At 43.7% G+C, this 17,991-nt stretch overlaps 1 protein-coding gene across 14 annotated transcripts in view; it reads right to left on the bottom strand.

Annotated features, from left to right (window-relative positions):
* Window positions 1–15,625, bottom strand: part of ADAM22 (ADAM metallopeptidase domain 22) — a 122,636-nt gene extending 107,011 nt beyond the window's left edge. For 4 of the 14 annotated variants that reach the window (XM_053410489.1, XM_053410493.1, XM_053410492.1 and 1 more), the window contains exons 1-2: window positions 15,229–15,625; window positions 14,571–14,740 (exon numbers count right to left, since the gene is read on the bottom strand). In XM_053410489.1, coding sequence (XP_053266464.1) covers window positions 14,571–14,740; window positions 15,229–15,307 — 249 coding nt within the window. In that variant the 5' untranslated portion in view covers window positions 15,308–15,625. The remainder of the gene's footprint in view (window positions 1–14,570; window positions 14,741–15,228) is intronic. The other 10 variants (XM_053410495.1, XM_053410501.1, XM_053410500.1 and 7 more) reach the window with 5 other exon arrangements.
* Window positions 15,626–17,991: the final 2,366 nt, after the last annotated feature.

Below are 17,991 nucleotides of genomic sequence, written 5' to 3'. Positions count from 1 at the left end.
TTAACTATACGGACCTTTGTTGGCAAGGTGATGTCTCTGCTTTTTAAGATACTGTCTAGGTTTGCCATCGCCTTTCTTCCAAGGAGCAGGCGTCTTTAACAGCTCCCAGAATCCCTGACCACTGACCAAGCTGGCTGGGGCTGATGGGAGCTGTAGTCCAACAATATCTGGAGAGCACCCAATGGGCCACCCACTTCCAGCTCATTTGGTCCCTATAGGCTTTGGGTGGGTAACAGCAAGCTAACAGATAACACAAAATATTTGTTGTTGTTGTTGTTGTTTAGTTGTTTAGTCGTGTCCGACTCTTCGTGACGCCATGGACCAGAGCATGCCAGGCACTCCTGTCTTCCACTGCCTCCCGCAGTTTGGTCAGACTCATGTTTGTAGCTTCGAGAACACCGTCCAACCATCTCGTCCTCTGTCGCCCCCTTCTCCTTGTGCCCTCCATCTTTCCCAACATCAGGGTCTTTTCCAGGGAGTCTTCTCTTCTCATGAGGTGGCCAAAGTACTGGAGCCTCAGCTTCACGATCTGTCCTTCCAGTGAGCACTCAGGGCTGATTTCCTTAAGAATGGAGAGGTTTGATCTTCTTGCAGTCCATGGGACTCTCAAGAGTCTCCTCCAGCACCATAATTCAAAAGCATCAATTCTTCGGCGATCAGCCTTCTTTATGGTCCAGCTCTCACTTCCATCTCTGCCTTGCCGTGGCGAAGGGGCTTGAATAATTCAAAGAAGCTATGAACTATGCCGTGCAGAGCACCCAAGATGGACAGGTCATAGTGGAGAGTTTTGACCAAACATGATCCACCTGGAGCAGGAACCGGCAAGCCACTCCACTATCCCTGCCAAGAAAACGCCATAGACAAAGACAACAGGCATATAAACACAAAATATTACACACCATTAAAAACCAGAGCTGAGAGGGAAGAACTTCTAGAAATCCAATCGTCGCTGTTGCAGGCAATGCACCGTGATCATAATGTGGGAGCTACACCAGCTCCAACACCTTTGCAAAGCAAGAAAAGGAGATTGTAGGGGTGCTGCTGGAAGGATAAAATGCTGCCATCTGTCAACAATTTTTTTTCTGTTTTGCAACCAAAGAGAAATAAGCAGCCACAGACTCCAAGCACTTCTGCAATCAAGATCAACTTTTTACAATCTTCTGCCATCCAGTCATTTTGGACCATATCTCTCATCAGTCCTAGCAAAATATCTGGAGGGCACCAAGTTGGTGAAAGCTGATCTACAGGGTGCAGTTCTTGGACAATGCAGGCAGGGATGGTATTATAGCTATAGCATTTGAAATACTGTGCAGAAACAATGGGGAAAGAAAGCACTGTGCAAAGCGTGGCAAATTAATTATAGGTATGATCCTATCTATGTAAGTAATTGTTATTATTTATTTTCCATTAAAAAAATAAAATCAAATGTTCTCTTTTATTGCAAGTGTATTGTCTGCAATTAAACAGGAAAAAGGAAAAAGACAGGCAAAAACCAAGTCATGGAAGTTACTAGCATTCAGATGTGGCAACAGAAGTTAGATATATTCTTTTTACTGTTTGGAATATTCTTTTATCCAAGAAACAAAACCTGCTGCTTTCCTGGCTTGCAATATAACACAAGAAGTGAGACTCTGGGATCTTGACTGCTGGTATGGTTTTAGTGGAGCAACCTTTGAAGGCGACTCGAAAACTACAACTAATCCAGATTGCTGCAGCTAGACTGGTGACTAGGAGTGGCCACCAGGACCATATGACACCAGTCTTAAAGGATTTACATTGGTTCCCAATACATTTACAAGCATAATCAAAAGTGTTAGTGTTGACCTTTAAAGTCCTAAAAGTTTTCAGTCCTACATACCATTGTTTAGCCCGGACACTGAGGTCCAGATCCGAGGGCCTCCTTCACTTTACTGCGAGAAGTGAAGTTACAGGGAACCAGGCAGAGGGCCTTCTCAGTAGTGGCACCTATGCTACGGAACACCTTCCCATCAGATGTCAAGGAAATAAACAACTATCTGACTTTCAGAAGGCATCTGAAGGCAGCCCTGCATAGGGAAGTTTTTAATGTTTGATGTTTCACTGCGTTTTAAATCTTCTGTGGGGAACTGCCCAGAGTGGCTAGGGCTACCTGTTCAGCTGGGTGGCATATAAACAATAAAATTAGTAGTAGAAGTAGTAGTAGTTTCTGTTTTATATTGGCCATTTTAATGCTGCTTTTTAGATTATCTTCCATTGTATGGCTTACTGTATTACCATAGATTGGTGGGGCCATAGCTTAGCAGCACAGCAACTGCTTTCCACACAGAAGATCCTAGGTTCAGTCCCCAGCCTCTCCAGGAAGGGCTGGAGGATACCCTTGCCTAAAATCCTTGAGAGCTGCTGCCAATCAGTGTAGACAATACTGAAGCACATGGACCAGTTGGTCTGAATTGGTGCAAGACAGCTTCTTATATCCCTATGCCATACATTATACAGAGAACATCCGCAAGGCAACAAGTGAATCCCAGCTGAGTTTGTTTAGGATTGCAGACTGAGCATCTACATAATTCTCAGGTGGGTCTTCCTGCTCAAGCTGTAAATTATTCAACCCTCGTATGCATTAAGATTACGAAGAAGTAATTTAGGGGTCATTACCTTTGTGACCCATTATAAATTATATATTAGCACTGCACTATGCACTGCTGATTTTGCAGTGGTCATTGGATGGAACAAAGAAATGGATACTCCATCAGTCATATCTGGTACGTGGAACATCCAATTTACGTGGAGAAGCCATTTCCTATAAAGACTGATTCACTTACTGACCTTGGAACTATTTCTAGAACTACTGGTCACAAATTAGGAGTTATTATTAGCTCTAAGAGATAACCCGAATTGAGCATACAGTCTAAAATAAAAAAATAAAATAAAATGCACACCAGTTTATAAACCATTGAAATTACTAAGAATGTGTGACCTACCAGGACTGGGCACAAGGCAGACGGGATCCACTGGCACATCTCTGGGTGATTTGCAGTAGATTGACAAGGATCATTGACTCCCAATTGTTTAGCAATGGCAACAACAAAAGGCACTCTCTATTACCGGTTAGCTGCTTGGCTAAAGAAAGCTTGAGGGGAAACTAGGAGCTTTGCATGATGGGACTGTGAGTGCAATGGTGGCTGGTGACCACTGGAACTGATAGGGTAGAAGATAGGAGGCCTAACAGTAGGTGGTGCTAGAACTAACTCATTCTGGTTTTCTCCTCCATGCTGAAGACTTGCAAGAGCAACCCTGAGAGTGAGGGTGTTGGCAGGCAGTGCTACCTTCTGCAGTGGTTATAAGTAAGACAGATACACAAGTGGGCGCAAATGCCCCATTAGCCCTCCACTGGCAAATGCCTAGCTTTGAGGAGGTGCTCGGAGGTGCCGTGCACCTTAATTCTAAATGTATTTTCTTTTGAAGCTGAATCACCCGACGTCGCTTCTCTCTGGAACTGTGCTGCCCTTTGCCACCTGCTAAGTCACACAGGAATCTTTCTGCATCCTCCCCTCCCCCCCCCCCTTGCAAGGGCAATCTCCCTGAACGCAAGTGCAATGCTTACTACCCCACATCTAAACACTCGTACCGCAATAATGAGATGCACATTTCGCTAATGCTAGAAAATTCCACCGCAGGCAGCATGGCGATCTGGAGGAGGGATCAAGGGTGGCACGATAAATTTATCATGAGCCGGAAAGCAGCAGTTCATTTACATATCCCTGATATAAACAAAGCGGATGCCAAACGACATACGAGCCTCCTGGTGCTAACACTTAATTCTTAAATTGTAAATGTGAAAACTTACAAGCATGTCACCCCACTGAGGCCTCTCCTGGCGCCCACAAGGTTCCCTCTCCCAGCCTGGCTGAAATTAGGCTTGGACGAAGCAGTGTGAGCTTGCTTGCGAAGCATGTGTGTAAGTAGAGCCAGTTTGCAAATGTGCCCACAAGTCCAAAATGGTGGCTGACCCGATGGTTTCCTGAATGGACAACTGACTTGCAAAGGTGGGAATTGAAATCAAAAGTGTGTGAGAGGGAGAAACAGCCTGTCCCCCCTCTCACACAAAAGTAAATAAATTGGAGGCAGGGACAGAGAGAACTCTGAGCTCCTGAAATCCCACCCGGGACACAGGATCTATCTTTAGCTATCCAACATATCGTAACAGCTATTGTTCTTGTATAAAGAATATATTATATTGGAAAAATTAAGCAAATATTCACACGATGCCAATCCTGATGGGTTTTAGGTATCTTGTAGAGACATATTTATTTATTTATTTATTCATTCATTCATTTGCTTAAGATGACCAGAGGAGGTGTCCTGCTGTTCTCACAGTGCTGTGATGCAACTCTGATGTATTGCTGCTGTGGTTTGACATTTCAGATGATTTTATTATGTACCCTACGTCTTTGTGTCGTATATCTTCATGTTGTATCCTCCTCTGGGATTGCTTTTAATGGAGGGAGAGTCATAAATCACCTGAATAAGTACACAACAGCTATGCCTACATAACTGTTACAAAAACTGTTCCATCTTCAGTGCTTCTTCATCCAAAGAAAACAACAAAATCTCATATGTGTGTACTAAGCGGCATGTCCTACCCCATTTCATGGGCTTATTCCTAGGTAAGGGTGTCCAGGAGTCCAGCTTAAAACCAATGCTCCTGATTCTGAAAAAGTTGTAGCTTTTTGTAGTTCTTTAAACCCAGGCCAGGCCAGAGAAGATCCTGCTCTGAAGCCCTGGAAAGCCACTGCCAGTCTGTGAAGACCAGGGATGGGGAAGCCGCTTTCTTCCAGATGCTGTTGGCCTCCAACTCTCAGCAGCCCTAGCTAGCAAGCCCAATGGTTAGGAACAGTGTTAGAAATTCAGATATATATTGTAATTGCCAAATGGAACCTTAAACATGGGCTGTGGGCACCACAATGGAATGTCTAGGCACCATATTCCCCCCCATGAACTATTTATTTATTCATTATTATTACTATTATTATTATTATTTCCATTTCTATACCGCTTTATATCTCAAGGAACAAATCTCAAAGCCATTTAAAACGCATTAAAACATCAAATAAAACAACCCAGAATAAAACTAATTCAAGCACCCAGGAAAATATTTCAGATCCTGACATTTTGCTTTCCCTAGTGGCCAACGTGGCATCCAGAGATCTCCACATAGTCACAATTGGACCTGCACCAGTCACAAATCATGCCAGGATAATTTCAAGCACTGGTCGGGAATGACAGGAGTTGTAGACCAACAACATCTGGAGGGCCACAGGTTCCCTAGGCTGGCATAGTGAATAGCGAGTGAAATAGGCCAACAATCCCATCTCTGTATGTTCCTAGGAAAGTTCCTTCCACTGAAGGAATCAGAGGGGAACCATTTATATTTATCACATTCATGTCCTACCATTCCTCCAGGGTGGCATACATAGGGTCATCCGATTTTAGCCTCACAGGAACCTCACAGTGGAAGATCTAGCAATTTGTGCAAGACCATCTTGTGATGGCTGAGCCTATACATCCCAGTTCCAAAATCAAACATCCTACCAAAATGCGGTTTCTTGCACACAATCTGCCAAGCAAGAGTCAAACCAAGCATGGTATGAAAAAGGTTCCTGATTGGACGTACTTCTTTTTATTTTAAAAAAAGCAAAATTATTGGGGAGTTTACCTCTTCATCAAAGCCTCAATTCAAGTCTCCTTCCCCTACAAAATATTACCCTACTGTTAGCTATAGATGGGAAACCTTGTGAGTTTTTCTTCTTCTGCAGGGACTTTTCTCATCAGGGGGGACGATTGGAGCCAAAGAATTATCCCCTTCCCTTGCAGTCCTTTTCCAAACACCCACATACTGCTTTTCAAAAATAGAAAGACAGCAGGAATTCCAACCAAGGAGCTCCCACATCATATGTAGTTCTACCCTCAGGTCTCATGCCTGCAGGTGAATTGTCCTTTCTGGGAATCACCCACCGTTTTTCAAAGCAACATTGAAGTCCTGCGATCTAAAATCACTTTAGGCAAAAGAATGTTGCACTTGGAATGGATCTCACTGGTAAGACTGTAAGCTCTCAACTACACTCAACCAACCATGAATGATAGACACAGTGAAGCTAATTGAGCATCCTTCAGTAAACATCATGAATCAAATTTAAGAGTGTCCTGTGACAACATTATTGCAATTTCCCAGTGGCAATGAACACATCAGCTGCAGAAACTCTCACTCTCTAAAGACACTTCAGGCAGCCCCAATCAGGGAAGTTTTTAATATGTGACATTTTAGTGTATCTTTCATCTTTGTTGGAAGCCGCCCAGAGTGGCAGGGGAAACCCAGCCAGATGGGTGGGGTACAAATTATTATTATTAATTATTATTATTATTATTATTATTATTATTATTATTATTATTATCCAGCATTTGTTTATCCTTAATCAAGCCAGGGAACTCTTGCTGATTCTGTTACTCTTAGGCATTTCTGAACATCACCTTAATATTCACTCTCCACAGACTGAACAAATAGTTTCCTTAACCATATGGTAGGTCTTGGATCGCGCATTCTTCATTCATTCATTCCTAGGTTCTCTTAAACAACCATGCATGTTTGAGGCTCTCTAAAGAAACAGTTCATCAGATGGCACAACTATTTCTGCAATTTACTTTTCGGGTCGCATGCAGGGAATCCAAGACTGACTTGCCCCACCTCTGCTCCAGGGTATAAAAACAATTTGTTCCCAGAAGAGTTCTTGTATAGGCTTCTTCTGGGCATACTAGTTTTCTCACTATATGGATATTTTCCCCCGTCAGGGTGCAATTAAACCATTTTAGATCATGCCTTAAAGGCCTCCGGTCTGAAGTGGTGCAATTCTGGAACAGTATTGCCATGTCATGTTTGTCTTTGAGAACCTGTGAGCTTCCTATAGGCACCTGACTGGCCCACTAGGTGAACAGAATACTTTTCTAGATGGGCCTCTGGTCTGTTATAGTCATGCTTTTCTTTTGTTCTCAGGATACTTTATGCACAACGAATCATTTTTCTCTCCTTCCTGGGTATAAAGCCATGGTTAACCTCCATTTGTCAAACAGAATACGGTTTCTTAATGCTTTGTACATCCACCCAGTTACATCAACCCACTGAAAGGGTTCCTCATCCCCAACCTTTCTAACCAACCCTTTTTCACCCTGGATGCAAAATTCCTGGGGTCTGTCCAATGTATAAATATCCTTCATTTTTTGTTGATATGTTGAAATATTCCTGTTAAATTATTCATGTTTTATTTATTATTTAAATAATCACTGGTCATGATTCGCACCCAGAACATTTTTGCCTGGCTGGAATATGTCCTTCAACTCTGATGCTGGCTGTTGCTTGCCTGTATGGAGGATAGAGAGTGGGTGGGGTGGGGTATATTAGCCAGCTTTCCATACAGAACTAAAATTGTAACACCCACCACTGCCGTACACCCCTTGGAAGCTTGTCTGGAAAACAGTTCCCCACCTCTGATCTGGGAAGCCTTGGTTCAGCGGGGATTTGAATATAATTCCAGTCCAAACACAAGTCTCTGAGCCACAATGGGTAGCATCAAGACATTCTCCAGCTCACAGGCTGTAAACTGTTTACTGAGGAAAGTGCTGGGTGTTGTTTTAAATTGTCTTATTTCAGGAAAGCAGGAAAGACCTGGCAGTAGACTAAACAAGGGATATTATATATGATGTTTCTTGACTATCGTAGCTCTCATCCAGACTGTTCTTTTGTTTTGCCCTAAGTTTCATGAAAGATTTATTGCCAACTTGGTCAGTTTTTCTCTCCAAGCCATCACTTACTTCCCAGAATGCTGACAGGGTGAAAGAGATCTGAGAAATCAGACCCTCTCTGGCTATGTGTCCTGTGCAGGAAGCGCTTTCATCCCCAGCTCTGCAGCCAGAATAAACTCTGATCTTACTTCAGATGTCAGGGAGTAGACTGTTTTGAATAAAGGGAAATTAATATCAATAAAGGAATATTTGAAATGCTTTACTGAAAAAAATTGCGAGAAAAAACAGCCAGACTAATTGCTTAGCTTCTAGTAAACTCGGTGAACACTGATAAACAAACTACAGTGGTACCTCGGGTTAAGTACTTAATTCGTTCCAGAGGTCCGTACTTAACCTGAAACTGTTCTTAACCTGAAGCACCTCCTGCTGCCACCGCGCCGCCGGAGCCCAATTTCTGTTCTCATCCTGAAGCAAAGTTCTTAACCTGAAGCACTATTTCTGGGTTAGCGGAGTCTGTAACCTGAAGCGTATGTAAACTGAAGCATATGTAACCTGAGGTACCACTGTAACTAACTAACTAACTAAAAGCCAGTCATATAAATTAGAAGTCTCAAATCAGAATGCAATGACTACATCAGGCTTCACGAAGCTAGTGTCCGCCAGACAGTTTGGACTACAACTCCCATCAGCCCCATTCAGCAAATGAAATTAATACTGTAGTCCAAAACATCTCGAAGACACCAGGTTGGCCAAGGCTGGACTACATGATACATTACATTCAGGTTTATTTATAGGCCCAAAGATCCCCAAAACGATGGACAGCATATTAATACAAAAAACGACTATTAATCAATCATCAGAACAAGAAGGCAAACTCACAGGTTACCTGGCTGTAGTCTATCTACCCAGTGAACTGGCCAAAAAAAGGCGACAACTCACTCACCAAGTGTTGCCTCACTCAACCCAATCCCTGTCTGCCAGTTCTACCATCAGCCCTAGAGTCCTTAACAATCACACTGTATGTCACAGCAAACCAGCAGACACCCTTCCCAGGGTCTTGACCCCACCCACCCAATCAGGATCCCGGCACAAAGAGGAGAATCCTCACTCTTGTCCCAACCTGAAGAACATGCAGCTTGCATTTCAACCAAAACTGCAGGCGATGGATACAGTGGTACCTCTGGTTACATACTTAATTCGTTCTGGAGGTCCGTTCTTAACCTGAAACTGTTCTTAACCTGAAGCACCACTTTAGCTAATGGGGCCTCCCGCTGCTGCCACGCCACCGGAGCACGATTTCTGTTCTCACCCTGAAGCAAAGTTCTTAACCCGAGGTACTATTTCTGGGTTAGCAGAGTCTGTAACCTGAAGCATATGTAACCTGAAGCGTATGTAACCCGAGGTACCACTGTACTCTTCCTGGAATGAAACATTAGTCCTTGCTTTGAGTTTACTGCCGGAAAGCAACAGTGGACTGAGCAAAATTTGAACAATAAACCAGAGAACAACATTTCCCCCTACAATTCACCGCATCAAGCTGGAATAAAGCAGTACTCCTGGCCAGTGAAATGAACTGGCTATTACTAATGGTACAGGTCCACAGATAAAACTTTCCAGCAATGAGTGCATAAAACATTAAAGCTTTTTGAATGGAATATTGATTAGAACCGGGAGATGGCAGGCCTATCTACATGCCTTTCAATCCTTTGCAAGAAATTCCAAACAAGTATCTCATCTCACTTTTTTTTATGGCACCATAAAACCAGGTCATAAACATCACCTAAAGAACAAATGCTAGGTGAATGGAGTTAGGTGGACATTACTAGGACATCCAGTTTCCTATCTGGTTTCTCTTAGTATCTAACAATCATGAGTTTCAATATATTCCTGTACACATAATTCCATTGTGGGATTCCTCCTCGTATTAATTTTGTTATTTGAGGGGCTGATTCAATTCCCTTCACTTTATGGAGTCTGACCTAATAAACCCAGTACAGTCCCCCAAGCTGGAGTAACTACAGGTGAAATGAAACTTCTTATTATCATCATTATTCATATTACTGAGTTATTTGATTTATATGCTGCCTTTGCTTCAATGAGCTCATGGCAACAAACATAATTTATCCCTCGCACACATACACACTTTATTCTTACAACCCTGTGAGGTAGGCAAGGCTGAATGTCGGTGACTAAGCTACAGCAAGCTTCATTAAAATGGAAACTAGGGTTGCAGACCTAATCTGTATACAATATTGATTGACTGTAGCAATTATATATGACTCAGTGGTATATGTCCATCAGCTCTACACATACAATGTAAGAGTTTCTGTTGAATAATGTCCATTACCCTACTTAGATTTTAGACTTGTAGCATGGGGAGGTAGAGAACATATATCTGCGCAAAAAGAAGAACACTACAATATACTGATGCACTAAGACAGAGGAAGACAATGTGGTGCCCTTCAGCTATTGTTAGACTACAATTCCCATCATCCCTGACCATGAGCCATGCTGTCTAGGCTCATGGGAGTTGCAGTGGAACATCTGAAGGGCATTACATTGGAATCCCAGCTCATGTAGGCCACTCCTTAGTACAGGAGGTAGCTTTTTCATTATTATTGAAACAAACAAAAAAGGAAACATAAACCTATGCAATCTCAGTAAACACAGTATACAACTAAGGCCCACGTACCCACAGGCATTGCTCATCTTGGTCAGGGGTCTATATTGCCGTACTCTTGTGACTGGCAAATTCAGCACCTGGGCCAGCGCTTTGGTGCTTCCAAGCAAAAACTGAAATGGTGACAGCACTTAGAAGGTGAAGACCCCACCCTTCCACCTGCCATTATCACTGCAACAAAGATGATGCCCCTACCACCCTCCTTATTTGCTTGACTATCAGACACAACGGCTAAGATATAACATACCTTCTACACCAGGTGGGGAGACCTGTGATCCACCAGATGCTGTTGGACTTCAACTCCCATCAGCCATGGCTTCTGGGGTATTATCAATAAATTGCACAGTAAGGAATTATGGACAAGAAGGTCATCACAGGTGCTAGGATCCAGAAGGCACTATGTTGCATTTCACTGGGAACATCCACTGAGCTTATATGTGACATCTTCTGCTCCTATTTTATACTACAGAAATACCTGAGTTTTAAAGCATCATCAGTTCTATTTACAACTCTGCCTAAAAACAGAATGGGCATTTACTTTCAATCTCACATGAAAACAACATCTTGCTGAGTAACTACCAGCTCTCATAGTTCTGGACACTTGTTAGACCTAAAGTAATAAAACTTGCTTAACAACCTTGCATCTGTGCAGGAAAAGCCAAACCAAACCGTCTCTCCAAGTACACATCATTAGGCAATGCAGGTAAGTAAAAAGGCAAAGGACGCCTGGACGGTTAAGTCCAGTCAAAGGCGACTATGGGGTGAGGTACTCATCTCGCTTCAGGCCGAAGGAGCCGGCGTTTGTCCACAGACAGCTTTTCGGGTCATGTGGCCAGCATGACTAAACTGCTTCTGACTAAACTGCTTCTGGCATAACCGAACACCGTGTCAAGTGCCAAAGCGCATGGAAATTCCATTTAAGTTTCTGCAGCAGCAGTACCTATTTATTTACTTGCACTGGTATGCTTTCGAACTGCTAGGTTGGCAGAAGCTGGGACAGAGCAACGGCAGCTCACCCCACTGAGCAGATTCGAACCACTGACTTTCTGATCCGCAAGCCCAAGAGGCTCAGTGGTTTAGACCGCTTCCCTTTTTTAGGCAATTCACAGCACATATGAGCTACCTGGCCCATGATTTGGGATGACGGTCTTAGTTTGAGTCTATTTCATTACAAAAAATATTTTAACTGTGGAAATGACAGTACCCATGCCTGCTCTGTAAATAAATGATTTTCAAAATGGGGCAGTTCATTCTATCCTGAACACAACCTAAATTAAGAAGAAGAGCACATGCACACGAAAGCTTATACCCAGAACAAACTTAGTTGGTCTCTAAGATGCTACCGGACAATTTTTTTTATTTTTATATATATCTTGACTGCGTCAGACCAACACAGCTACCAACCTGAATCTACAACCTAAATTAAAATACAATATAAGCAAAATAAAACACGTTTTACCCTTCATATTTTTACTATCACCAATTCTCTCTCATTCATGTTTTAAAAATAAAATAAAAAGGATGGACTAAAAATGTTTTCTACTGACAATATGGGCTTATTTGTATAGTTAGTTTTGTAAGAGCAAGTAGAGCAAAAGTGTGACTTTCTTTAAGAGTTCTTTAAAAAATGCAGCAAAACAGAAACTTGGATTAAGACAATGCATATTTCATCTGTCACATCATTCATGATGCGAAGACATTACAGAGATGCATGACTTTGCAAAACACCATGAAATGCTTTTAGGAACACATAACTTAGTGCACAATATATCTCAACAGGCAGGTGCCAATTAGAAGCTATAGTTTCTGGAAAGCTACAGTCTGAGCAAAGAAGAAGGAAAACAATATTTAACAGTGTTTTGTAAGGCAACTGAGCTGCGTTTGTGACTGTATTGGTGTTTCAACCTTTAGGGTCTTCAGATAACCTTGAAAAGGAGAGATTTGCTCAGCGGCTTTTGATAATGGTTTGTTTTTCACATCACTAGCATGGACACCTTGTTAAACCCACAAACTATGCACAGCACCAAGAGCACCAACAGGTCAACAGTAAACTATGATGACTAATGTGCAAATTATGTAGAGCTATTTGACCGATCAGCTGAGAAACCATATATCCCTGAACAAGGATAGTCAACATGGCAGACTCCAGATGTTGGCTTCCAACTCTCATGAGTCCCAGCCACCATGGCCAAGGGTAAGGGATGATGTGAATTGTAGTGCAGCAACATCTGGAGAGTACCAATGGAGAGAACCCCAAACCATCCAATACAAACTACCATTAATTTCTATACTTTGTAAAATGAACTCAAGATAATACAGTAAGTATTTATTTTCTTCAACACAGCTCTCATACCTGAAAAGCCAAGCCCATTTAAATGAAACAAAGGCTTGCCTCTTTGGCAGTGGGAGCTGCTAGAGTGAAAACTTCAAAGGGAAGCTCTATCTATTCATGCATTGCCCTCCGTCCACAGACAACACTGCAACTTGAGATTAAAGCTTTTGCTTACAGAATTCCCATCAGCGTAATTAAATGAAGCTCAAGCAGTTGAAATCTCATTTTAAAACTTTTTTTTCCTTTGTCAAACCCCAATTATTTTCCAACTCCTGTTTCAGTAAGCATATTGCTTTGCAAAAGCTCTGCAATCATACAGGTCACACAGAACACTGAAACAAACTAGAGTGAGTTATTCATGTAAAACAGAGTCTATTGATAAGAGGACTGAAAGTTGCTAGCTATGGTTGTTGCTCAAGGGTTTTTCTACTTTTCCTAACTTTAAAAGTAATTGACATTATATTCTTACTACTTTGGATAAATGGAAAAATCTGAAAGCAATGAATCACACACCCTAAACAGAAGAATGAAACAAATGAATATACAGTGGTACCTCGGGTTAAGTACTTAATTTGTTCTGGAGGTCTGTTCTTAACCTGAAACTGTTCTTAACCTGAAGCACCACTTTAGCTAATGGGGCCTCCTGCTGCTGCCGCGCCGCTGGGGCACGATTTCTGTTCTTATCCTGAAGCAAAGTTCTTAACCCGAGGTACTATTTCTGGGTTAGCAGAGTCTGTAACCTGAAGCGTATGTAACCCAAGGTACCACTGTACACAAATCTAGTTTCTTAAAACTCTAGACTCATTTAGAAGACTTTAAAATAAAAAATGACTTGAATCAGTTAATTTTCAATGCAATCCAATGCATGTTTACAAAGACATTGCCTTCCATGGGGCTTACTCCCTTCTAAGTGTGCTCAGGATTGCAACTACCTGGCTACTAGCACAATCTTGCGCATATCTACTCAGCAGTTTCAATGAATGCAATAGGTCATACTGTATTCCCGGGTAAGTCTGTACAGGGTGGCAGCGTAAATAAATTAGTTAAATAAACTAGTTACAAATATGATTCAGAGGACAAATTTCCTGCAGAGACATACACACTTTTTCAAGCTAAGTTATCAAATACATTCCAGATGAGGGGAGGAAATAACCTTCTATTCAAAATAGAACCTTAAATGCTCCTGTAATCCTAAAACTATATACTGTACATGGCAGGTGAAACTTAAAAACCATTCAAAAAACACACACATTCTGCCAGGAAGTTAGGAAATGCTTATCTACACTGGCTATTATTGATCAGATCCACTTGGGGAAGCTTTCAGCAAGCGCCCTGTGGTCTGCTAACAATTGCTTTTAGAGCCATGATACTGCCAAAAACAGAACCCATCTTGCTGAAACCAAGATTTCTACGCTGATGCGTATATTTTCCACAAAGGACAGAAAAGAGGGTCATCTGACTTCCAAAAAGAAAAGACAAATTGCAGGATTTGTTCTTTCATAATAGCCATTCCTTTCCCAAGGCAATTACTTCATTCTGGGTACCTCCACTGTGCCTAGATTGCAAAATTCCCTCCCCTCCGACTGTCATTTCTATGCATGGCGCATCAGACCTGGACTAGCGTTTTGGAAGGCGCCACCGCCTCCGCCTCCTTCCCTTTTCCCCAAGCGCACGTCTCCTGGGCAACAGAAAACCCCAAAGAGTAGGCTGCCCTCTCCTTTTCTCTCTATCACCGGAAGCCAAAGCTGCCCCCCCCCACGGCCGCCTGCTGCTGCTGCTGCTCACCTGCTTCCCACCGAAGCTGCCGCCGCCGCCGCCGATGCGGGTGTTGAGCACGTCGTGTTGAGTTTCGTTGCCACCGTCCGTGCTATAGATCAGCCGGAAAGGGACGATATTTTGCCTCTCCATAAAGCGATCCCCGTCCCTTCGCTCCATCTCTGTCAACAAGGCGTCTCCTCGGGGAAAGAGAGAGAGAGAGGAGGGTGGGGAGGTGGGAGAGAAAAGAGACACAGTCACGATCAAGCAGATCGGGATCGCTTTTATTTACAAAAGATGACCCTCCGGGGCGCGACGTAAAGGGAGGCGGGCAGCGGCGAGGAGCAAGGCGGCACACGCGCTCCAGATTGCAGGGCTGGGGAAGCCAGAAGCCAGCCCACCCAGCTCCATCTTAGCGGGAGACCCTTTTCGCGCCTCGCCTTGCTGGATATTTCTCTGCTACCTGCTCTTTCCTAAACACAAACACTCACACACGCCCCGAGACACGCAAGCGCACGGAATGCAGCGGCGCTCTTGCTTTGCCTCCCTGGAAAGCGCTGGGGATGCTGCTCGGCTGCACCGGCCGAGGCTCCCTCTGCCCCCCCCCAAGAGATCTCTGCAAGGCGATCCCTGCCGAGCGATGCAAAGGTGAGGCGAGGACGCCCACCCACTCTCTCTTTATTTTTACCTGCGCGGCTGGAGCCGGCTCCGGAGAGCATCCCGAAGGCACAAAGCGTCAAGGAGAGCAGAGAAGTCGCTGGCTGCATGGCTGGGTCTCGGTCGGGTGGGAAGGAGGGAGGCGCGTCCTTCCTCCTCCTCCTCCTTCCCCCCTCCTGCCCGCAATAAGCGCGGGTCACACGGCGGCTGGCATGGAGGGGGAGAGGAAAGGCGCCCCCCGCTCCCGGGGTCTCCTTCTCCTGGCGAGCGAGAGAGGCGCGCGTCCTCCTCCTCGCCAATGCCGCCTCCGCTGCCTCAGTGCTGCATTGTGCTGGACGGGCTTCCGTTCGCTCGGCGAGCTTCTACTGCATTGGGCGGCTTGCTGTAGCTCAGAGGCTTCCCAGCTCCGCCCCTCGCTCCCCACACGCTCCACACATGCAGCAGCCCGAAGAGGCGGAGAGGGAGCGAGAGGCTTTTTTGCCTTCGCGTCGGCGCGAAAGCCCCCTTTCGCTTCGGAGGAGCGAAGCCGAGGGAAGAGAAGCCGGGATTCCCGGGAAATGTAGTTCGTTGAGCCAAAAGTTCCTCAGAGAGGGAACCTGTGTGAAAAGCTCGAACTGCGCCTGTCTCGCGCGAGGGCAAAAAAATAAGCCGCTTGTGGTGGTTGCCTTTTTTTGCACAACAGGTTACAAGACGTAACCTGAGGTGGAGGAAAGGGACAATGATGTGTGAAAAAAGGAAGGTTTGGGTTTTTTTAACCTCAGGAAAAAAGGAGGCGGGGAGGCCTACTACTCCCATCCCTCCTAGCCAGCTTGGCCAATGGTCAGGGGATGGTGAGAGCTCGAGTCCCACAACTTCTGGGGGTCCACAGGTGACCCACTCTGGTTTTATAGGGCTGCATCTGAAGGAGAGCTTCAGAGCAGGAGTGGGGTGTGACCTTTCAGCCAAGAACCGCTTTCCTTCCTTGGCAATCTTCCAGGAGCCACATGCCAGTGGTGCACAGAGCCAGACGCAAAAGTGGACAGAGCTGATAATGTTAAGTTTTACCTTTGTAACAGTAGGCTTGTTTCTACTACTCCATAGCACACCCCTTTCTTATGCCCTGCGTTCATGCAATCAAGAGTCACAATTGGAGGTTGTCTGTGTGGCAAAAACAGGAAAAGCAAGGTGGGAAACAGTGCCTGTGAGGGATGTGGCCTGAGATTCCTCTCCTCTGGTTTATAGCATAATAATACATCTGCTAACCTTTGAGGGGAGACTTTGCCATTTATACAGAAGCCCAGGATCACTGCCATTCTCAGAAGTGACAGGGGAAGGTAGTCCTCACAGCTGGGATACCACCAGTAGTGAGGAATGAAGGAGAAACTTGACTCACTTTGCATTTAAAGGTGAACTTAGCAAATTTGCATATTCCGAAGCAATATGCAAATGTGAATTTGCACCTCTCTGAATTTGTCAATGCAGTTCTCCAGCCAAATAACATCTGCAAAAAGGCATTATACGATGGTAAAGTGTACATAAAAATGCATATTAATGACAGTAATACACAAACATGCATTATGGCTTTGCAAAAAAAGGTGTCTATTAGGAAAAATTGCATCAAAAAATGCCATTGGGGATGATGGGAGTTATAGTTTAGCAACATCTGGCAGGCCCAAGGGTCCCCACTCCTGCTCTGCAGCTGTTGAAATTGCAGGAGCCTTCTTTAGGTCAAATATTGACAGCATTGTGGTGTCTACTAATGCAACTAGAAATGTGTATGATATGCTGGAATACGTGCCATCCTTTATCTCTTTATTCTTGTTCTTTCCATATATGCAAAGGGGCACATGCAAAGGGGTTACAGTGCATTTTGTAGAGAGCTTCCACTACAATATCCTACCAATAATGCATATAAATATATTCTCACTAGAAAGCTCTGTACCAACGCACTAATTTGACACTCCTACTTAGTAGCATTATTACAAAGAGCTGACAATAGCCTTTTGAAATCAGTTCTCAGGAACCTCAGGCTTTGAAATAATGTTACAAGAAATCCAATCTTTTTAAATAAAGCATTTTGGGAGAATCACTTAGCAAGCATTGAGCATGCAGTTCTTTAGCTATTGACCTGATTATCAGTAAACACAGTTTGCATTTTTGCAAGCAAACATTCCTTTCTGCCCCTGGGAATCTTCTGCAGTCCAAAGGAGGTTAAGGAAAAAAATGAAGAAAGCCTCATGTACATATAGCTGTTTAAAATTTCCACACTTACCTAGGTGCCACAGCAAATTCCTTCTTTCCTCAGCTTCTTTCCATGCATTGGAATCCTATTTGGTAGCATTCTGTCCCATCTGTCTTTGCCTGATATACTTTGGGGGGCATTATGAGCACCAATATCGTGTTGTGTTTAGTGCTGGTCTAGGATTGGTTAAACAGTTTCCACTACCCACTCAGCCATAAAGCTCACTTCAAGCCCTATCTACTTTGCAAGGCTGTTGTACAATGGCATGTGTGAAGCGGAGAACAAACACCAGCTCTTAAAAGGTGGGATATAAATAAAACAAATCTCTATAGTTTAGAGGAAGATAAAATCAAAGCCATTCCTCCCTGTCAATGCAACATCTTAACTATTGCTTGTATTTGTTTCCTGACCTACACTTGTTATTCTATTCTCCAATGGAATAAGTCACTGGTTGGTTTAAATTCAATTATCTAGGGCTTTCCCTATTATTTTCTGAGACACACAGTATTGTAAAGAAATTTTTGACCCTAAAAAATTGTTTAAATGTCAAGATTCTTCAACAATATTAGACAG

The sequence above is a fragment of the Podarcis raffonei genome, chromosome 12, assembly GCF_027172205.1.
Source record: "Podarcis raffonei isolate rPodRaf1 chromosome 12, rPodRaf1.pri, whole genome shotgun sequence".
NCBI lineage: Eukaryota > Metazoa > Chordata > Lepidosauria > Squamata > Lacertidae > Podarcis > Podarcis raffonei.
The sequence above is the reverse complement of the archived record's forward strand: the minus strand, read 5'-3'. Positions and strand labels throughout refer to the sequence as shown.